A 23707-nucleotide genomic window follows, 5' to 3' on the forward strand; every position below is an offset into this window, starting at 1 on the left:
GTTCCATGGATGGAATGTGCAACACTGGAAATTGTTTCCTGTTGAACTCAATTCATGCAAGCTTTTCCGTTCAGACACTGACCATAATCGTGCACTGTCTTCACTGATGGAGATAAATCGCGTGCCATCTGGATCCCAGCAAATTGACTGAACTTCTTTGTCATGTCCCTGAAACAAAATAGAACATTTCTTCATACATTCTAGGAGGCAAATATATCAAGTTACTTGGAACTTTCGGGTTACTTCAGGGTATGGATGCAAAGCTTGTAGATCTGAACACAAAATACTAGCTTAGATGCATGAAGACGCTATAATAGCATCCAAATATATTCGACCTTGAAAACGGCATAGAGCTCGTAGGTCTGAACATCAAATACTTTGACAACATTTCCTGAAGACGTTGCAAGCAAATTTCCATTGCGAGGCTCGAATCTGACTTGTTTAGTAGCTCCCTGCAATCACCTCACAAGGCAATATAGGTAAGCAAAATCAGGGTTAAGTCCTTAATATCTCTGAGATATTCTAATAGATGCCATCTGACCTTAAAGATATGAGTCCAAGAACCTTGGTTGATATCCCAGAATCTAATCTCATTATTTCTATCAGAGGAACAAAGGAGATTCGTCCTTCTAGGATGGAAATCTAATGACAAGACATGGTCGCCATGACCCTGAAGCTTTAAAGGAGATTTCCCAGCCTTCCATGTCAAAGAAATGAAGAAATATCATCAAAAGGGAAGCAAATGTTGTACATTCGGTCTATGATTTGAATGCCAGATATGATATGTGTTGACAATACTAAATAAATATGTGAAGTTCAAGAGGAACATTGTTACTTCAGCAGAATCCCATATTTGGACAGTCTTGTCATAGGAAGACGTTGCAACTATGGTTGAATTTGGTTTAAATCGAACATCGCTGATGGGCAGAGAATGGCTTTCATCAGTTACAAATTTATTATGATCTTCGATATTCCAAAACATAACCTGCAAGAAGAAAAATGAAATTAGCTTTAAACTTATACAATATTTAAAATCTTGTGAAGAAAAAAGTACCACCTTCGCTTCACGCCCTGCTATAGCTAGAAGCTTCCCATCTGAGGAGAAATCACAGCACAAGACTTCTTCGGTACTACAGTTGAGGCAATTACCCTCTCCAAAGAAGGCGGCTACACCAGTAATGACAAAATGATTATTACGGAATCAAGTGTAAGTGTCAAATAACGATACATGTACACACAACCCCAAGAATTAAAGGGTCCTTAGAGGATCTTATCCATGTACCATACACACAAATTAAAGTATAGCTGCAAAGCTTTTTTGTGCTAGTCTTGACAGAATAACCTTTATTGTCACTTTCACCAGAATGGCCGGGAGATAAATTTCTGACCGGGGTGCTTGTATTACCAACAGAATCCTGCAGATGAACATTTCATTTAGTAGCCAACATTTACGATGCAAATCTGTATGACACTTTCCACTGACATGGAATTTGCTATCTTTGGTAAAGAAACCTAATGACTGATCACATATTACCTGCTGTTGCTGTAGCATATCATCTGTGTTTTGATGTTCTTCGGTTTGCATCATGTGGTTACTCATCTGATTTAACAAATCAGTCTTTAATGGGGAAAAGAACTATGATGGTTTTCACAAATTAATAAGTATATAGCTGTACATGATCTTAAATTCCACAAATCATTAATCCTGCAGATGAAATTTTCATTAAGTAGCCAACGTTTCTGATGCAAATCTGTATGACACTTTCCACTGACATGGAATTTGCCATCTTTGGTAAAGAAACCTCATGACTGATCGCATATTACCTGCTGTTGCTGTAGCATATCATCTGTGTTTTGATGTTCTTCGGTTTGCATCATTTGTTTACTCATCTGATTCATCGCAAATCAGTCATTAATGAGGAAAAGGACTATGATGGTTTTCACAAATTAAGAAGCATATAGCACAACATGACCTTAAATTCCTCAAACAATCACCTGAGCAGAGGTTTCTGCCTCAGAGAACTCTTTAAGAATTATGTCAGAACATGATGACCACCATTCTTTTAAGATACCTTGGGGATGGTCAATCTCTGGAAAAAAAAATTGATGTCTTTTACAATCTACAAATTACAAGATTTATAGAAAATGTGAACATTTTAAATAATCTCAAGAAAAAAAAGTTGGAACTCCTAATGCTTTCTTGCGTTAGAAGAAACAAAAGATTGAAGAGTGAAGACATGGTTGAAAAAAGGTACATGCCAGAGATTTCAACACCAAGAAACTTTATGTTGAAAGTGAACAATCAATTCAATAGGAAACAGGCTTTAATAAAAATGAATATATGGTGAAAAAGTGAAGAGTTCATACGGACTGAATTGTTGGGAACACCGGCTTCTTGTCTGAGAGATGCAGCAGTTTCATGCATATTGTTCTTAATGAAGTAATCGTGCATGTAAAGGTGGAGCCTTTAGTAAGAACAACCAAACAAACATAAATTCAATTAGTAAATTAGTATAAAACTAAAAAGCTTTAAAAACCTATGATTATGGCAATGTCAAGAACACCCTATAGGCGAAAAAAAAAATCAGAAAACTCAACAGTATTTCATCATTGTCCTGAACGTCCTCCGAAGCCATGATTACCTTGTAAAAGAGAAGAGAACAAAAGATTTCACTTACACTGTAAAAACAAGAAAAAGAAAAGAACATCAAAGCATCAAGTGGACTACATTGGTAATAGACTTAGGGAGAAAGAAAAGAGTACCCACATGCAGATTAAGCCTGAAGGAGCAGTTGAATCGAAACAAAAGAACAAAGAAAAGAGGAAGTTGGGTCTTGAAAGCTAACAAGAGGAACAGAGAAAAGGAGAAGTTGGGTCTTGAAAGCTAACAAGAGGAACAAAGAAAAGTTTTGGGGGGATGCATATATATACTCACATATTATCTATATGACTGTTACAAGTATTTAAGCATGCAGTAAACAGAATAACTGACTCAACTAACTGTAATTACAGATCACTCATTAGGATCATAACAAGTATCTAAGCATGCAGTAAACAGAATAACTGACTCAACTAACTGTAATTACAGATCACTCATTAGGATCATATATATATTGACATAGTAGCTATCTCAGTTTAGCCTAATATCATGATGAAAGATGGCATGCCAATATGCTCTTTGTTGGTGTCATTGGGAAATGGTTGGAAGATCAAGGGGTGATTATGGAGCAGTAAAGATTATGCTTTGACCTACTGCACCTGGTACCGGAGTGATTTCAGGAGGAGCTCTGCGACAATAATGGGAGTTGAGACCGCATTGCGGAAATGCCAACAATGCCAGAGCAACAGTTGTTGTGCAAAAAATGAAGCAGTTTCCAGAGGTAGCTCGAGAACGAAGAGTTCCCATGGAAGAGCTGTGGAAATGATGATCATGGAAGCAACTCCAGCATCTCCCTCATTCGCCTTTGCAATGCAGATATAGCGCATGACAGCACGAGGCTTCTGTAATGTAAGTCAACCTCTTTGCCTTCTTAAAAGTTTGTTTCCCATTAATGTTACTTTGAGCTTCTATTAGAAATTTTCCTTTACCTTTTCATATATTTTCAGTTTCTAAACAAGCTGCCATTAAAGAAATTAATTCCTTGTGTGCTTCAACTTTTCCATGTTTTATTGGTCTCAAATGGATTCCATGGTTCAAGGTGACTGACAAAATTTGAACATTTAGATCTCAATAGAAAGGAATACCACACCACTACTCACTTGCATTCTTCTGTATCACCAAAAATGGCTTGCAGATGAGATTGCAAAACAATAAGAAATAAAACAGCATCTGATAATAAATATTGTAAGACACTTTACCTGGTAGCCACCAATGAACCAGAATAGCCAGTACCCTGGATGGACTGTACAACACTGGAAATTGTTGCCTGTTGAATGTTGTTTCATGCATATTATTCTTCATGAATAATCATGCAAGTAAAGGTGGAGCCTTCAGTTTCCCACAATCAAACAAACATAGAGTCAATCAGTAAATAAGTAAATTGGTATACTGACAACTATAAAACAAAAAAAAAAAAAGCTGAAAAGCTTAGAATCTCATGGTTATGGCAATACCAAGAACACCCTATGGGGACAAAAAAAATAGCTGAAAAGCTGATATATAATAGTTGAAAATAGCTGATTGAATTTTGGTGTGATCTTGATTGTGTGATTAAGAACGGGCAGTCACCACTAATATTTTTTGGCTAGGTACGTTAAAATCCAGAAATATGTGGGTTCGAGAGTCGTTATGCATGAGAAAAATTTTAGCACCCTTGCAATGCCCAAATATAACTTATTAAATGCTCATTGTTTTAATTTTCAAAAGTATGAATTCAATTTCGATATTTAAATGTGATACCATGAAATGAAAATTTTGTATTTATATATTTTTAGAGTAAATCCCATTTTATTTAAAAACAAAAATATCTCTGAATATTCGCTGAGTTTAATTTGAAAGATAAAGAAAATTTGACATTAATAATTTTTTTTTGTCAATCTGACATTTATTCTTTTTTTAGTTAAATTTGTCTCTCAAACTTTTAAAAAGAGTCGAATTTGACCCTTGCCGAGTTTAATCCCTGTTGATTTAAAAAATGAGCACCTAAAGATAATTAATCACAAGTTAATGCTTTTCGTCAATTATACATATGTTTTTATTAGCATAATAACAAATTTAACCCTCAAAGTTTATACATTCTGTCAATTTGATCTTGATTTAACAAATTTAGCCCGCAACATTCTCGCATTCTATCAAACTAATCTTGATTTAATAATTTTATCCCGTAACATTTACATAGAATATATAAACATCGAGAGTTAAATTTATTATCATACCGATCAAAATTATGTAAAATTAATGAAATATATTAGCATCGTAATTTTTTTTCTCAACAAACATGAATTTTATTAAAAAGAAAGAATGCTAAGCATATAGAGATATACTAAAAAAACTGACCCATTAAAGCCAAGCATAAAACAAAGACATTCGATAAACACCACATTTTTAAAATTGATAGCCTAGAACTACCCATAGCCTCTCCCCAACCCATAAATAAGATGATAATACACTTCAACGCACTCGAACCCATATCTTACTGCATTGGCAACCATATTCATACCAATCGAGTTAAGACTCAATCAACTCAAAATGGTATTTTAACCCATAAATTATATACATTTATATGATAAAACTAAAACAAAGGGGAGAAAATTACAAAGAGAAAAACAAGGGTAACCAAAAGAAAAATCAAACTAAAGAAAATTATAAACCACAAATCAACCCCTCTAAATCTCTCACCATCTTTGCCTTTAGTTTTCCCTTTTATGAGGAAAGGCAAAGCTTAAGCTTTTCTCTCTCACATAACTTCAACTTTCTTTTCTTCTTCTTTCTACAATTTCATTTTCATCTTCACACACACACACACATATATATATATATATATATTTTAACTTTTTAGCATTGTTTTTTAAAACCCATTCTTTTAATACTTTGTTTTATTTTTTATTTTTAATTTCCCTAAATGGGCTCCAAGGTTTGGCTTATGTTCATGCCATTGGCCTTGGCAATGATGACCGGTTGCTCCACCGCTGCCACATTCAACAAGGGTCATCGCTATTTCAGAACCGGTAACAGAGGCTTGTTGGTCGAAAAAATCGACGATATCGAAGCCGAGATGATGATGGATTCCGAGACCGACGACGGGTTGGTTAGGTTAGGGAGAAGATACGTTAGCTATGCATCACTTCAAGCTACTACAGTCCCATGCAATAAACGTGGTATATCCTATTACAATTGTGCACAAGGGGTTAAGTACAGAAAGAGATGAAACAAAACCCTAATATGAAATATCTATATTTATAAGAAGAGGTATTCACTTATATAGGTATGAAATTAATAGTTTTATACTCTTTTTTTTTTGTATGATTAGTACTTTAACGATCTAAACTGTTGAATTTATTGATTTAATCGTATTTGTCATGTACTTAAAATTTCAAACTAATTTAATATCTCTATCATATCGAACTGAAATACTGTATAGATTAATATTTGTTGAACTGTTAATTCTTTTTTGTATAGAACAAGTAGTTAAGATTCTTTCTAATTTACGTTAAATTTCATATGCATGATCTACGTCTATAAGGGAGGTATCTACTTACACCCGTGTAAAACTAAAGTAATTTGATACCTTTTCGTGTTTTTTTGTATGATTAATATAATTGTACTTGTTGGTTGTCATGTACCTGAAATTTCGAACTGAAATATTCAGAAACGGATAAGAGATGTGAGTGGAAATGTTCGAAATATAAAACGAGTTTAGGGAACTCTTTAAACTTAAAACGTGAACTTAACCATCCATTACTCCAATCTATACTCAAATATAAATTTCAAGGTTAGTGCTCCAACTTACACTCCAATATAGTAATACACCGTAGGGCCATAATATAAACCCATGCACATCATGTCCCGTACAAATCCTCATATGTCATACTAAGTGCGCCATCTATTCCTATTGGCATGTCGATTACATTATGACTAAAGACCAACACGATCCTAGGGCTACTCGATCTTGTACACCTATGAGCTCAAGTGAGAAATTAAAGAAAACAAACACTAAAATAAAATAACAAAGTTTCATTTCAAGATAAACAACCCATTCCATTGCCATTAATACTTGTTTTACTTTTGGTCCTTTGCATTAAAGTCCCCCAAATTTATTAAATGGACTGTGCCATGCCCCACCAATCAGGCAATCACATCCTTTTCTCTCTCTCTCTCTTTTTTCTTTCTCATTTTTCTTTTTTTTTTGGTGAATTACAATAACATGATAAAACTCGAACAACAAATGCGACTAGCGCAACTCGATGCGGTGAACACCCTTGATCACCAGGCCATCACATGGGGTTCTTTTTCCTCTCTTTTTAACTCACATTTTCTTAATCAATTAAAATATATCATATGTCTGTGTACTCATCTCAAATTTAAAATTTATCTCCTATACTTTTATTTTTAAAAATCTAGTCTCTGTACAATTAGATCTGGACATTGAAATTTGAAATGTACAGAGACTAAATTTTCAATTGGGAAAGAATACAGACATATGACATATTTTAGATAATTAAGAAAATGTGGGTTAAAAAGAGATGAAAAATGAAAAAGCAAAGAGAGAAAAGGATGTGATTGGTGGGCATGGCACAGTCCATTTAATAAAATTGGGGGGACTTCAATGCAAAGGACCAAAACTAAAAGAGCAAAGTACAAGCATTGATGGCAATGGAATGAGTTGTTTATCAAATGAACCTTTGTTGTTTTACTTTAGTGTTCTCACTTGAGCTCATAGGTGTTTGAGTATTTTTAGTTTCGTCAAGACCAAACTTTTTTCTCTCTTTCTTTTTAACTTCGTGTTCATTTTCACATAGTTTTAAGCATTGTTCTTTAAAAATGGGTTCCAAGGTCTTGCTTATGTTCACGCCTTTAGCCTTAGCAAGGGTGGCTAACTCTTCCACCACCACAGCCACCTTTTAAAGAAGGTACATTAGCTATTCATCACTTCACGAGATTTCGATCCCATGTGACCAGCGGGGTCAGTCCTACTACGCTTGCCAAAGAGGGAAACCGGCTAACCCTTACAACCCTGGTTGTTCTATCACACGTTACAAAAGGTTTACTTAGTTAAGGATATGAAACCTATGTTTGTAGCTTTGTCTTTACAAAACCCTAATATAAATACGATACCACTACTTCATTATTCATTACGAAAAGTTACAAATGATCATCAACTATTCGAATTATAATAAATGATTACCCAGCCAATATTACTACAATAATGGCACATAACAGTCGAGTTACCATTTTGTAATGATTCGATAATGCTAGTGTTAATTTTAAACGTTCTAAAAGATCAACAACTTAAAAATATTTTTCTCTTAATATATAATTCAGATGCATATACAGTTTGTTATGTTAGAAATTAGATTCGATAAATTTCCTGCATATAAATTTATCCTTCTAATTCAATTTTACAATTTTATCAACCAAGAGAAGTACTTGAACACTTGTGAGATCAACTGAGAAATTAAAAAATATATATAATAAAGTTTGATTTCAAGATGTAGCTTTTGACTTTACAAAAACCCTAATATACATGAGGGAAGTCAAAATTTTATTTTAGGGGCTGAAATCAACATTTTAACATTTTTAGGAGGTTAATATGCAATTTTACCTTTATTAATTTAAATTTTTAAAATTTCTAAAGAACCTAAATAGACAATTTTCCAATTTAGGGGGAGTCGAGAGCCGGGTGCCCCTGCCAGCCCCCTAGATACGCCACTGCTAATATAAATAAATAATATATAAGAATTTATCTGAAATATTATATAAAACTGTGAAATAACAAAAAAAAATCATTATAATAATATTAATTACCCTTTAAATTAAGGGTATTTTAATAATTTTATAACTGAATTGATGTCGAGTTGACTCGTGACACCAACTCAATTAGTCATCTTATATATAGCGTGTGTATATGTATATATTGTTGTTGTTTTCAAAAGAAACAAAGAAAAAAACATAAAATATGATACGATAAACTACAACTATTAGTAAGTTTTTTTTTTTTGTTAACTAACTATGAAAAGTTACAAAATAGTTTTCCAATTACTCGAATATTTACATTAAATAGCTAACAAAAAGATGATGTGTCACTTTTAAAATTGGTATAATAATAACTTTATCCTTTAAATATTTATATATTATATCATTCAATTTAATTTTAATTCTAAATTTTTTTTATCTCACAACATTTACGTATCGTTAATTCTTACGATTGTTGTTGTTGTATCGACATATATCCCAAAAGGAATACAAGTTGAATGGGCATGTGTCATGCTCCAAATTTATTAAATATGCATTTATATACTTTGTTAAATGGGCATGTGCCATGCTCCAAATTTATTTAATGGGCATGTGTCATGCCCCAAATCACCGGGGTGAAGTTAAAATAAATTAGATTAAAATTAAATTATATATTTTTACGATAGTAAAAATATAATTTTATCATTTTAATATTTTGTTCATAATTTTGAAGGGTTAAATCAAATTTTTTATCATTTTGGGGTTAAAATGTAATTTTACCATTACTAATTTAAAATTTTATAAATTATAAAGAGCTTAAATTGAAAATTTACCATTTTAGGGGCCATGGCCCCTTGAGTGTCGTAGTTTGAATTTCTTATGATCTTGTTAGTAGAATAAATTTAGTTTTAATTATGAATCTATTTAATTTTACATTTAATTTGTCAAATATACAATCCGTTGGATGTAATTTAATTCGAGTTTTAGAATTTATTTGACTAAAAATTCATAATTGATCAACCCAAAACCCGAATTAAACACTAAAAAGTTAACACAATTACAAATACCAAATTAGACAGAAGAAATAAATATCACGTTAGGGGCGACGGGAGGGGTAGGCAAAGGAGAATCTAGGGGGCTAGCAGGGGCCTTGACCCCTTAAAATGGAAAATTGTTATTAGGCACTTAAATTTTTTTAAAAATTTTAAATTAGTAAAGGTAAAATTACACTTTATCCCCCCTAAAATTATAAAAATTCAATTTAATCCTTTAAAAATTATAAAGATATAGACTATAAAAAATTAAAATTTTATCCAGCCCCCTAAAAAATTGATTTAGCTTTGCCCCTGGGGTAGGCATGGGCATTGACCCCAAAAAGATTGGAAAATTGTTTTTTTTTAACCCTTTAAAATGTATAAAATTATAAATTAGTAATGATAAAATTACACTTTGACCTCAAAAATGTTAAGATTTTAATTTATTCCTTTAAAAAATTATAAAGATATTAACTAATATAATGGTGAAATTGCATTTTAACCCTTATCAAAATTTATAACTTAATTTAATTTTGGTACCAAAAAGAAAAAAAAAAGTGTCTACCAAATTATATATTAAACCACGGATAAACCATCTTCCCTACAAAGCTTAAGCTTTTCTCTCTCAAATAGCTTCAACCTTCTAATCTGATTTTCATTTTCACATAGTTTTAAACATTGTTCTTTAAAACCTTCTGTTTTTTATTCTTTAATGGCTTCCAAGGCCTTGCTCATGTTCATGCCTTTGGCCTTAGCAATGGTGGCTAACTGTTCCACCACCGCAACCACGTTCAACAAGACCCTTGCCCATTTTGGAACCGGTGACGGAGCCTTGTGGACCGTCAACATCGAAGATATCGAGACTGAGACGACGATGATGATGGATTCCGAGACCAACCGCTGGTTGCGCAACGGTACGAAAAGAAGGTACATTAGCTATGAAGCACTAAAAAGAAATAATGTCCCGTGCCACCAACAGGGTCGGTCCTACTACGAGTGCAGTACAGGGAAACCGGTTAACCCTTACACACGTGGTTGTACTTACGCTACGCGTTGCAGAAGGTATACAGCTTGAGGATATGAAACCCATATTGTTGCTTTGTCTTTACAAAACCCTAATATATATATATGTCTAAGAAAAGTTGACCATTACACCAGTAACAACGTTTTGTTATTGTGTTAGTGAAAGTTTTAATAATTTTAATCAAAGTTAAGGAATAATTGGTATAGTTTACCTATAGTTTAATTTGAAGAGGTTTAATCCTTGTATTATTCGAGTTAGTCAATTTTAGTCCACGTGCTTTGCAAAATTTGAAATTTCAATTCTAACCCAAACGGTAGCAGTTAAATCCGGTTGGTTAAATTCTACTATTATTTTGTACTGTGCGTAAAATTGTAGATTTAATCCTTGTTCTCGAATCATCATTAGTCCCATCTTTTTTAATTTGGAAATTTTGGTTTTGACGCAAACAATAGCAGTTAAATTCATTAATTAGCTTTTTTTGTGAGTAATATATGAAAATGTACATGTGATAATATGTTTTCCGCGTCAAATTATGGAAATAGAAAAAATTAACTCAATGAATTTAATAGCTACCATTAGATCAAGACTGCAATTAGAAAATTTGAAAACTACAGGGACTAAAATGACTAAATTAAAGTATAATGATTAAATTTGAAACTTATACATAGTACAGGGACTAGTGGCACATTTTAACCATTAAAAAGGAGTGGTTCAAAAGATTATTAAGGGTTTTTGCACTTTCTCTTATATTTTTTAGTCTCTATTTTAGGGAAGAAATAATTATATATATATATAAAGAACAAGAAAAACTAGGCTAGAAATGTACTTTTATAAAATTTATAAGGGTTAAATATGTTATTAGTCCCTGTACTTCTATAAAATTTGAGATTTAATCCATGTACTTTAAAAGTTAAAATTTCAATCCTCCTACTTTTCTAAGTTAAAATCCTACTCTACTCATTATCAATGTTATTTGTGTACATCATATGAGGATAATCTAATCAACACGTCACATTGATAAATTTTGACGAAAAATATTTATGATTTTAATGATTATGACAACGTTCTATCATTTAACCTCTTATAAAAAAAGAACATGGACTAAATCTCAAATTTTATCAATGTACAAGGACTAACTACATATTTTAACTTTTCTAAGAGGCAACTATCTGTTATTTCTCTTATAAAAATTACTTATTGCAATTTTTCTTATAAAGATTTTTCTATTTTTACTTTTTAATTCTAAAAAATTATATGAAATATAATTTTATACAAAAGATATAATTTTAAATCATTCTAATTACATCCCCAAACTATTAAGATTATGTCAATTAGGTCCTTCCATTACTAAAATTGTTAATTTAATCATTAATTGACATATCAAATCTTATGCGAGATAATTTAAAATGAAAATTTGAAGAAAATACATGTTTCAAAAATCTTAGTTTTGAGGTTTTCAAGCCTTTATGAAGTTTTATTGTTAAGTCTTTTTCTTTTCTTTTTTCAATTTTACTTTATTTTTAGTTTTACTTTAAAAGTTACGGACAACATTCTATTTTTCTTTAAATTTTTATTTTAAATTCAGCTACATAAGATTTGACGTGTCATTTAACGGTTTTAAATAACTAAATAACTGATTAATATAACATCGATAGTTTGGGGATATAATCGTAACGTTTTGAAGTTTAAAATCATATTAGAATGAGGGTCGATTTTGATTCAATTAATGTATACTTTTAAAGAAATGAATATATCAATTTATTTTTATCTTAAATAAGTATAGTTATTTATGTATATTGGCGTTAGGGATTCATGAAAATTGAATCAAAACATACTCTCGTGTATAAACTTGCATAAAATTAAAGTTTATTACATAGCGTTGCACATTGGAACAAAATTTTCGGATTTATCTTCTTATGTTTATATATAGTAATTACACTTAATAAAAATGATATTTAAAAAAAATAAATACTATTTTTTTAAGATGATATAATAATAAAATTTAAAACTCTTACCCAACAATAAAATAAAATAAAATCTTAAATACTAAAATTATTTAATATTAAGGGTAAAAAGTAACCTAATAATATAATACTCAATAAAAGAAAATTAAATTAGATTTACGGGTTGCTTGAATCGAGTATTAAGATGCTCGAATTCGATGCACTTGATAGCTTGAAATGCTTAAGCTTATGTCTAATTACTGAATCAAATTCAAATTATTTTTTAATTAAACTTGAATTATTTACAAGTAAAAATGTCTCATTTAAACCCCTCAGGTATACTTGTCAATTGGACGAGTTGAGTTGATTTTGTTCATTTTAGGGTTTTAAAATATGTACGTAATTTCAATTTTACTCAATTTCCTATTTAGATCATACCAAGTTCATATCCTTCTGAGCTAGACAATTTGCGGCTCGAGTCATTGTAAATTTGCATTATTTCGAGTTTTAATAACTTAAGGTTCGGGTAATTTTAGATTATTTGTTCAAACTGTTTTAAGTTCGGATCATTTCGCATTCAAGTATCGATTTAGTTTTGGATTTAAATAAATTCGGATTAGGTTTAAACAAGTTTGAGTTATTAATATTTCATGATTAAATCAGACTGAATTGGCAGAGAAAGAAAAGGACAAAAACTTTTGGTTATTTTATCTAACAACCTTCATACAACCTCAACCGCTGTACAACACACATCGGAAAAGTTTTCAAGCAAATCTACAGTTAACATGGAAGCCCTCGGTTTCGGCAAACGACCGGAATCTCCTACTGGCAATGATCTCGTCGATGTATTCCGTTCACAAGGTTTTAACCATTTAGCTTGCATATAACTTTGTTTCCTCCACGGTCCCATATGCATTTTCTTTTCCTTCATACATTTCTTGGCAGCCAAACACAAAATCTTTATAACGTCATTCAACCTCTCTACTTTTCCGACGAAAACTTCCGGCAACCGTCGAACTAAACGATTGTAATCTTCACTTGCTCTTGCCATCTCAAATTCCGCTCTGAAATTCAATTCTATGATTACCCTTACATCACCTTTACTTGAATTTTCAATTACATCCAAAAAACTATGCTCTCCTGCCAAAAAAAAAAAATCAGATCTGTTAAAATTGTATGGTACAGGGACCATGTTTGAAATTAAACCTTTTTATTTTTATTTTTTAGGTAAATAATAGTCATCCAATTATTTTGTTTTTGTCATGAGACTATGTAAAGTTACAAAATATCCCAACTATTAGTAATATCATAGGCAAATCCAAAAATTATTTTAGCAGGGTCGAATTTAAATATAATTTTTCATAGATCAAAATATAAGTTTATTATATATTAATTTATTATTTCATCATTTTTAAGAGACTAAACAAAAAAAAATTCATTTTTAAGGGGATAAAATACAATTTCATTATATATTAATATATAATCTATTTATTTATATGAGGACTGAATTGAAAAAAGAAAATCATTTTGAAGGGCCAAGGCCCTGCCTGCCCCTTTAAATTCTCCTATTAGTATTATCTTTTTTTTTAATTACTGCTATAAAAAATTACAAAATAGTCACTAAACTAGAGGTGCTCATGGGCCGGGCCGGGTTCGGGCCGGGTCCTAGGCCCGAGCCCAGCCCGGCCCGAAATATGGGCCTAGAATTTTGCCCATGCCCGACCCGGAAAAATTATAAGCCTGGCCTGCCCTGCCCGCCTGCTTTTTAAATAAATACCAAAATTTATTTTAAAAATTAAAACAAAAATTAAAAAAAGTATTTTAAAAATATTTTAAAATTAAAAAAATTAAAAAAATTAAAAAAGTATTTTTAAAAAATTTAAAAAAAGTATTTTTAAAGTATTTTAAAATTAAAAAAATAAAAAAATAATAAAATATTTATTATATTCGGCGGGCCTAGGCAAAAAAGTTGTGCCCGAGGTCTGCCCGCTTTTTAATCGGGCCTCATTTTTTGCCCAAGCCCATATTTCGGGCCTATATTTTTACCCAAACCCTCCCATATTTCGGGCGGGCCATCGGGTCGGGCCGGGCCGCCCGGCCCATGAGCACCTCTACACTAAACTATTTAATTTTATCTTTCTTTGGTATCAGCTGGCTAAGATAAAATAAACCTAAAACTTTAAGATAATTGGGTGACAAAAAATAAATTGAATAATTGAGTGATCATTTTGTAATTTTTCATTCGGTTGTCAGAAAAAATTACTAATTGGGTGACTGCTATTTACCTAATCCAAAACTAAGCATTTTAAAAAAGTTCAAATCTGTTAAAATTGTATGAACCAGGGACCATTTGTGCAACTAAACCTTTTTTATTTTTTATTATTTCTACCTGATGGGATATGTGATGTGCTTCTCCATTTAGACCGGCAAATGGCGGTGTTGAAACCGGCGGTTTGGAGACGGCGAAACACTTCTCTCATAAAACAAACCCTACAACCCTCCGCCATTGATTTACCACCACAACCGCAAACGACGGTCGTCGTTTCTCTCTTAATATCTCTCAAAGCTTCTTTAATGGCGATTCTAATCCTCGATTCTAAAGAACTGATCCTACACACCGTAGCTTCCAAAACCTGGTGCTGAATCTCCCAAAATTCCTCTTTATTCTCACCACCGCTTCCATCGCTTTCTTTTCTCTCATCGTCGTCATCATCATCATCACCGTCCTCATCCCCATCGTTGTGGATTCCGACGATTTGATCGCCATCGTCGCCGTCTTCGAGAAAACTGAATTCCATACCCGACGAATCCGAATCCGGATTCTCCGGCAACTTGAATACTTGATGACTCATTAAATTCCGGTGATCCCATAAGATTCTTGTCCCTACGCCGGCCATTTTTAGGGTTTTATTTTTTATTTTTTGGTAATTTAGAAAGTTGGTTTATGGCTTATGAGAGTTCCGTTTTTATACTACAAGGATTCCGGAAAAAACCGGGACCCGGTTCATTTTTTATTCAACTACCATTGTCGAACGAGCCGCCGCTAAAATGAGCGAGAAATTGAATTTTCCAACGTGGCGAGGACCTGATCCAGTCTACTATTCTTGGACCAGATAACGAGGTCCCACGTATGGATATACTCGAATCTTCACATCACAGTTTTTTGGGTTAAATTATTTTTTGGGGCCTAAACTTGTCAACTTTTTTATATTGGGGCCTGAACTTGACAATTGTTTCTAGATTGGGGCCTAAACTTTTTTATCCAAGTTGGGCCCTGAACTTGGCAAGTGTTTCTGCATTGGGACTTGAACTTCTTCTTTTTTATCTAAGTTAGTTCTTAAAAATCGTACAATTTGGGAACAATTACCAAGTTTCGACCCCAATGTAAAAATAATTGTCAAGTTCAGGGCTTAACTTAGACAAAAAAGGTTTAAGTCCTAATGCGGGAATAGTTGCTTAGCCCAGGCCTCAATGTGAGAAAATTTGCCAAGTTTAGGCCTAACTTGGACTAAAAAAAAGTTTGAGCCTCAATGTGAGAAAAGTTGTCAAGTTCAAACTCCAAATAGTTATTTAACCCTTCTTTTTTCAGTTATAAAAATCGAATTATTTAAATTAGGCGTGGATGATAGAATAACCAGATAGTAACACGTGGTATGCTATATATATATATATCTCATGCTAACATATAGAGACTCATTTTAACAGTAAAAATGAAAGGAATTTTTAACAAAACGACTAGTTTACTCTTTGATCGAATATGCAATTATTAATTTACCCATTTTTTGAGTAGAGGAGATAAAATCTTTGATTTTTAATTCTAAAAAAATATTTAAATCTTCGATTACTAAAGACTTGAACTCTGATTTTTAGTTGTGAAAAAATATTGTACAAGACCTTCCTAGTATGTTTATTACTAAAGATTTAAGTTGTGAGAAAATATTTAATTTTGAATTTCTTTTATTTTTGTTATGGTGTTTTTCATAACCGGTCCACTATCCGAATAAGACCGACCCGACCCTTATTACTTCGGTAAGTATATAATTCGCCTGTATGAGTTCGCACCATCATACATGTAAAATTATACTTAAAAGACACGTGTTAACTCTAAAATAAAAACAAAAAAAAAACAAAAAAACCGTCAACAAAAAATCTATGCTTTTTGGAAACGTGGAAAATTATCAATTAATCAACCGGAATTGATTGATAATTCATGATCTGATTAAATTAGAAATAGACAAAAGTGAGATGATTTCAGGTCTAACGTGGCAAAATCCTAGACGTTCAATGTCTGATTTTTCTTTAAAAAAAATGGCCCACCCTTTTATTTTTTATATCTTACCTAACTTATTTTCTTAATTTTGAATATTTATTTTTATTTATTTATTTATTTCTCAATGTATTTACTAAACGAGTCCATCAAAATGCTCCACATTTTGTAAGTTCATTAAAAAATAAATATTAATGATAAATTTTAAAATTATTTTATATTTAAATTTAAAATAAAATTTAAACCCTCAATCATTGACTAAAATAGAAAAGACCGTTACCGTTGTATCGCATATCATTTCATGAAGTAAAAGTTGTGGAGACTCAAAAAAGTTATGTCGTGAATAAAACGCGGCCTTTCGGCACTGGTTTGCTGTCTTCTTAGAATCCGACAATACAAGATTCCACCTATACAGCTATACTTATTAGGGGTTGTTTTATTAGGACACGTTTAATGTTCTAAAATGTCATGGCTAAATATTACTTGAAAAAGAAACTTTAGTTTAAGTTGGAAAAAGGAAAATATTTAAAGTATGACAAATAATATATAATTATTTTTATAATAAGATCTCGTAAGATCAGTTTTAAGTCAATGATTATAATTAAAAGATAAAAACGAAAAAATTATAATCATTTGATCAAGTGCGTTGTATTGACAACTTAAAATTTGTCGAATCAATTATTATATATAAAAGTATAATATATGAAAACATATTCTATTCACGTGAAATATTCACGTAAATGCTAATAATGATTATATAAAGGGTAAATTATATTGGTAGTCACTCAATTATGATTTTTTTAGTTTTGGCCACTTTACTATGAAAAGTTATAAAATGATCACTTAGCTATATAGTTTTATCATTTTTTGGTCACCAGTTGACTAATGTAAAAATAAAACACCCAAAAATCCAAGACAGTTAAGTGACTAAAAAAGATAAAATTAAATAGTTGAGTGACTATTTAGTAACTTTTCATAATTGGGTGACCAAAAAAAAGACATAATCAAGTGACTAATAATGAAATTTACCCTTATATTTAATTTTATTTTTTTCTTTATTAGTCTTGGAATTTCGATTTAATCTATAAACTTAGATTCCGTTAAAGTATGATGGTGTAGCACTCTCGGTTATCATTTTAAATTGGAAAAAAAGTTGAAAATTGTTAAAAAATGTTAAAGTGTCAAGTTTCAAGATAAATATAAATACAAAAATTTTAAAGGACTAAATTGAAAATATTTTACTATGAGAATAAAAAAGTATTAAAATAGATTTAATATGACTTGCACGGGGCTCGTTGAAGATTCTTGTTGATCTCTAAATAACTTATTAATTATTATTTGATCCCTATAATTTATACCTCTTATTGTAGTAGGTTTACATAATTAAAGAATGGTTTAATACATAATTTGGTATTTGAGTTTGACATTTTTTAATATGGTACTTGTGTTATTTTTGGTCCAATTTGCTACATGTATTTGAAAAAAGGTATATACTTTGGTACGAAGGTAGTAATTTTAAATTTTAGTGTTTAATTTAGATTTTAGAGTTGATTTAATTAAATTACATAATTAAATAATAATGTTAGCGATTAACTTTTACCAAATCAATCCTACAATCCGAATTAGATCACCTCTATTAGACTGTATTTGACAAATTAAAGTCAAAATTAAATAAATTCACAATTAATACTAAATTTATTTTATTAATAAAATCATAAAAACCAAATTTAATAAGATTAGCAATTGACTTTCATATAATCAATCGTAAAACCCGAATTAGGTACAAAAAGTTATCACCGTTATATTCGGTACCAAAATCTACAACTTTTGTCAAATACAAGTACTAGTTTAAACAAAAAAATAACACAAGTACCATATTAAAAAAGTGTCAAATTCGGAGACTAAATAATATATTAAGCCTTAAAGAATTTATTAACTCAATAGAGAGCTAAATTCACGGAAAAAAAATTCTTCTTGAATTATTGTTTATCAATTAAAAAAGGTAAAAGCATCATGGATACCCCTGTATTAGGAGTCGGATTGTATTTTGCTCCATTTATTCAAAAAATGGGTAAATTAGCCCATATACATTAGATTAAAGAGCAAATTGATCATTTCTGTTAAAAATTTCATCTATTTATATTGTTAAAAAATGACATGGTTATCAGAATAACCAAATAGTGACATGTGGCGTGCCACGTGTACATCATGTTGACGTACAATGATCAGTTCATAACAGCAGAAATGGATGAAATTTTTAACAGATTGACCAGTTTTCTCTTTGATCTAATGTACAAGACAAATTAGCCCATTTTTTGAGTAGAATGGGTAAAATGCAATCTGACTCCTAGTATAGGGGCCTCCATGGTACTTTTACTCAATTAAAAAAAGACAATATTAAATAGTCGAGTGATTATTTTATATCAATTTTTAGTTATCATAATATAATATATTAATTGCATGACTTATAATGTTATTTTATGTTGGCCAAGTGAATATCATAATCATATCATATAATGCATGTGTTCAATATTTATATTATTAAATTTTCTTTTGTTTATTTTTTTTAATAATCTCATTACAGGTTTGATCATATCCGTCTTTTTTTACACAGTACTTAGAGTTACCCATAGTCTCTCCCCAACCTATAAATAAGACGATAATGCGCTTTAGTACACTCAAACCCACATCCTCCTACATTACCAACAACGCTTATACCAATCAAATTAAAACCTAATAAAATTTTTTTCCCATTTTTATCATATCTGCCAAGACCTTCTTCATATTTATAGCTAGCTAGGTTTCAATGAAGTTATTTTTTAAAAAATCCAATAATGGATATATTCCTTTTTTTCCCCACAATGTTGTCAAGACAAAAATAGGATTAAAAACAAAAAACAAAAGTTGAAACAGCTGCTTAGAAATAATTGAAGTTGGGACATTTGCACTTTTTTTATTCCTTACTAGATAAATATTAGGTCTTCCAATTTATCTATTGTTCAACATGATGATAGTGACATTATTGGCATTATTTTTAATCTTATTTTTCTTCTTTTTTTTAAGAAAAATAATAATAAAACAACATCCATAGATGATAATATAATTAGAAATTTGTTATATTCACACTTATAATAGAATGTGTATATAAGAAATCAGAATTTTTTATACACGTAAAATTAAGTTATATATTTTTGTGAGAGTTAAAATATAATTTCACCATTTTACTGACATATATGTTTATAGTTTTAAAATGAGTAAATTAAAATTTTATCACTTTTGGGACTAAATTATAATTTTACTACATATTAACTTAAAATTTTATAAATTTTGAGAGGCTTAAAATATAATTTTCTATTTTAAAGGGGCAAAGCTCTTGTCTACCCCTTCTTTCGCCTCCTCGTGATACCGAATAAATATCTAATACGAAAACATTTTAAAAAATGAAAAGTTTGAACATCATATGTATCAACTGAGCTAATATATATATATATATATATATATATATATATACAAAAGGAATAGGAATGCAATGGAATCATAGAGGTGAAAACTGCTTTATCCACTTTTGCCTCGTATTTATATGAAAAGATATAAAGTAACATTTTAATCTCTAAACTTGGTAAATTTTTCACCTTAGTTTCTACTTTTTTTTCTTTGTCTATATTAATATTGGAATTTGGCAGTTTTTTTTTTCAAATTGGTCACTGAATTTAGATTTTGTTAAAATATGTTGATGTGGTACTGGTACTCTGAGATTGCATTACGTCATCACTTGAAAAATCTAATTTTTTTATAATTTTTAATATTTTTTGTATTTTTAAGATTATATATATTTTAAATTTTCAAGTTATGACATGACAAAATCTCGAGTATCACATCATCACACTTTAATGGAATTTAAATTCAGTGGACTAAATTGAGAAAAACTTCTGAATTCCAAAACTAAAATGAACCCAAAAAAAATTAAGGGACCAAGTTAAGAAAAATTGCTAAATTTAGGACCTAATATTGTTTTATCCCTTATATAAATGTTCAAAACATATACATATATGAATATTTATTATATAGGTTAAACCATTATTTTAGGGGTTGAACTTGGCAACTATTCTCATATTGGAGTTTGTTCTTTTTTTTGTTGTCAAAGTTACGCCATGAACTTGACAATTATTTTTATATTAAGACTTAAACTTGACAATTGTTCCCATATGGGGCTTGAACATTTTTTTCCTAGTTAATCCTTTAACTTGGCAATTATTTCCATATTGGGACCTGAACTTGTTAATTGTTCTCATACTTAAGCTTGAACGTTAGGGTTTTCAAAAAAAAAACACTAGGGACCAACTTAGACAAAAAAAAAAATCAAGCATCAATGTGGGAACAATTGTTAAGTTCAGGATCTAACTTAGACAAAAGAAAAGTTCAGACTCTCAATATGAAAATAATTACTAAATTTAAGGCCTAAATTAAAAAAAATTCAGACCCTGATATAAAAATAATTATTGAGTTAATTAAATATAAATTTATTTAATGAAAGTTGTTGTCTTATTTTGGTACATAGGAAAGTTTATTGTTAATTATTATTTAAGGAAAGTTAATTATTAATGATGTGAATATAAAATAATTTCAGACAAGCTATGTGCTGATATATGACAGCTTCGGTGCTTTTTCTCATACAAATGTAAACTCGCCATTGTTACTTTTTATAGGATGGGATTTGCAATTTTCAACTACACATCATGTCATTAGCTTAGTTGCCTTTATAGCATAGCTTTAATAATGTTTTCTTGAATTATTTAAAAAATTTTATTTAAGTTACGAACAGTTAGAATCACTATTGTATGATTTTTTATGAATGTATTGTTTACATCAATCGAAAATTTTGTTTTTCATTTTTTTCTACAGTTCAATTCTTTTCATGAATCTATGAATTAAAATTCAAACAATTTTTTTCTTCGATCTTTGACACTGACTGTCAGACTGACTTGGATCCAATGTATGTTTTTCTACTCGTCGATGGGTACTGATCTATTGTCTCAATTGCCAAATCGTCGCTTGGAGCTTAAAAAAAACTAAACAGTCTAGTGACTTAAAAAAACTTTTGAATAGTTCAGTATTATTTTATAACTTTTTGAAGTTGAGTGTTCAGAATGTAAACTTATTAATAATTTAGTTACCGTAAACGTAATTTACTCTTAAAATGTAAACTTTTTGAATTTGTTCCTCCTAAAAATGTTTAAGCACAATTTAGGTATTTTTATAAAATTAATATTAAAAAATTAATTAATTACAAAAATAAGATAGGGAAAAAATTAATTATGAAAATATAGTGTTTGTTACAGTAATTTTTGGTGCCACCTGACAGTGGCGGCATTGGTAAACTTTAAAAAAAGTCTGATAGAAAAAAAAAAGTTGAAAAAGTGAAAAAAATATAATTTAATTGATGTCGTCGCTATTAAATGCAGGAAAAAGGCATTAAGACATTAAATGCAAGAAAAAAAACTATTGTCTGGTGTTGGAATCACATTCCAACTTTTTTTCCCCACTTTTTCAGCTTTTTTTTCTATCATATTTAAAAAGAAAAACCACCGATGCCACCAATATGTCCAACGGCATCACAATCCAACTTTCGTTTTTCACTTTTTCAACTTTTTTTTTTAAATGTTCACCATTATTACCAGTGTGTCAAGCGACACTCAAAATTACAGTAGCAAACACTCCATTTTTATAATTAATTAATTTTTTAATATTATTTTTATAAAAAAATCCTCAATTTTACGTATTTCAAGCTCCATCGAGGTTAAAGCGGTATATAAGCCCCTAAACTTTGGTGAAAAAACAGAAATATAAATTATTTTTAGAAATCTAACTGAGCCCAAACTATTCGAGCCCACTCGAATTGATTCGTTTATATAATAAAAAATGAGCTCCAACTTAGCCCAAACACATTAATCATTTAAGCTAAAGTTTCGGGCTTCAAGGCCCAATAAAAATGTTAATGGCATAATGTTAAATTCAGTCCTGCATTTTTAAATCTTTTATCAATTTGGTTTATTCATTTTTTAGCTAAATTTGGCTTCGAATTTTTTTTTTTAAAAAAAGAAGAAGTTAAATTGCTCTTTTTTTAACGAAAATTTTAATTTTTTAACGGCGTTGGCATGACAATATACATGGCGGTTTATGTATACTCTATGTTGACGTAGCACTGATTATAACAACAAAAAAAGTTTGGAAGTGTTCAAGAAAGTGGAAAATTATTAATATAATTACTTGTAGAAGGAAGGTATTTAAAGTGTTGGAATAAGGGACTTAAATTGCAATTAAGCCATGAAACAAAGGTGGAAAAGAATTCGGTGGGCTGGAATTTAACTACGTTGATGACCACAATGAAAATTAGGCCACTTCTTCGTTGCTTAAAAAAAAGAATTTCTGACTTCAAAAGTACTTTTGAAAGAAAATCTGTGAAGAACAAACTGCTTTTGGCTAAAAATTTTTAGTTTTTCAGAAGTGCTTGAAAAGGAGCTGAAAAGGAGAAGCTAAAAATTTTAGCTTTTCCTCTCCCAAAAGCACTTTTAGTGCTTAATTATTTTTTTACTCATCCAATAATATAGTATTTTTCTTTTTTTTTCTTGGTGCTTAATTACAATTGTGTTAAAATCATTAATTAAAAATAAAAAAATATTTTTTGAAATACTAATTACAAATATTTAATGGTTATATTTAAATATTTAAAATATAGTTTATATATTCTAATTAAATTTTATAAATAATTAATATTTATTGCTTAAAAATATTTACCATTTATATTTCATATATTAAAATATTAACAACAAGTTATAATAATTTTTTTATATTATTACTAAAATATAATAATATTAACTAATTTAAATATTATTTAAATGCATATTTGTTACTTGATAATAGCATGTCTAAAATGGATATTTTATTTCTCAAAAGTACTTTTTGATAACAATGCTAAACACCCAAATTTTAAACCAAACTTTTCAAAAGTACTTATTAAAAGCACTTTTCCACAGCACTTTTCAAAAG

The 23707-nt window shown here is 30.1% G+C and overlaps 3 protein-coding genes across 3 annotated transcripts; 2 read left to right on the forward strand and 1 right to left on the reverse strand.

The window, feature by feature from the left end:
- The first annotated feature begins 5561 nt into the window (after nucleotides 1-5561).
- On the forward strand, nucleotides 5562-5867 carry LOC128041786 (protein RALF-like 4). Its single transcript, XM_052632112.1, has one exon. The coding sequence runs from the start codon at nucleotides 5562-5564 to the stop codon at nucleotides 5865-5867; it is 306 nt and encodes a 101-aa protein (XP_052488072.1).
- A 4271-nt stretch (nucleotides 5868-10138) lies between these two features.
- On the forward strand, nucleotides 10139-10501 carry LOC105771611 (protein RALF-like 4). The gene has a single exon (XM_012593043.2). It carries the CDS (start codon nucleotides 10139-10141, stop codon nucleotides 10499-10501), a length of 363 nt encoding a protein of 120 aa, XP_012448497.1.
- A 2579-nt stretch (nucleotides 10502-13080) lies between these two features.
- Nucleotides 13081-15311, reverse strand: LOC105772261 (uncharacterized). Its single transcript, XM_012593568.2, has 2 exons — nucleotides 14783-15311; nucleotides 13081-13533 (listed from the first exon to the last, which is right to left on the reverse strand). Exons 1-2 carry the CDS (start codon nucleotides 15288-15290, stop codon nucleotides 13115-13117), a joined length of 927 nt encoding a protein of 308 aa, XP_012449022.1. The 5' UTR covers nucleotides 15291-15311; the 3' UTR covers nucleotides 13081-13114.
- Between the last annotated feature and the right edge of the window lie 8396 nt (nucleotides 15312-23707).

Source organism: Gossypium raimondii, chromosome 6 (genome assembly GCF_025698545.1).
Source record: "Gossypium raimondii isolate GPD5lz chromosome 6, ASM2569854v1, whole genome shotgun sequence".
Lineage (NCBI taxonomy): Eukaryota > Viridiplantae > Streptophyta > Magnoliopsida > Malvales > Malvaceae > Gossypium > Gossypium raimondii.

Excerpts from the sequence above, each read along its gene's own strand:
- LOC128041786 (XM_052632112.1), top strand. The coding sequence starts at position 5,562 with ATGGGCTCCAAGGTTTGGCTTATGTTCATGCCATTGGCCTTGGCAATG.
- LOC105771611 (XM_012593043.2), top strand. The coding sequence starts at position 10,139 with ATGGCTTCCAAGGCCTTGCTCATGTTCATGCCTTTGGCCTTAGCAATG.
- LOC105772261 (XM_012593568.2), bottom strand. The coding sequence starts at position 15,290 with ATGGCCGGCGTAGGGACAAGAATCTTATGGGATCACCGGAATTTAATG. Across the intron at positions 13,534-14,782 it reads CACATCACATATCCCATCAG|GAGAGCATAGTTTTTTGGAT; the intron begins GTAGAAATAATA and ends TTTTTTTGGCAG.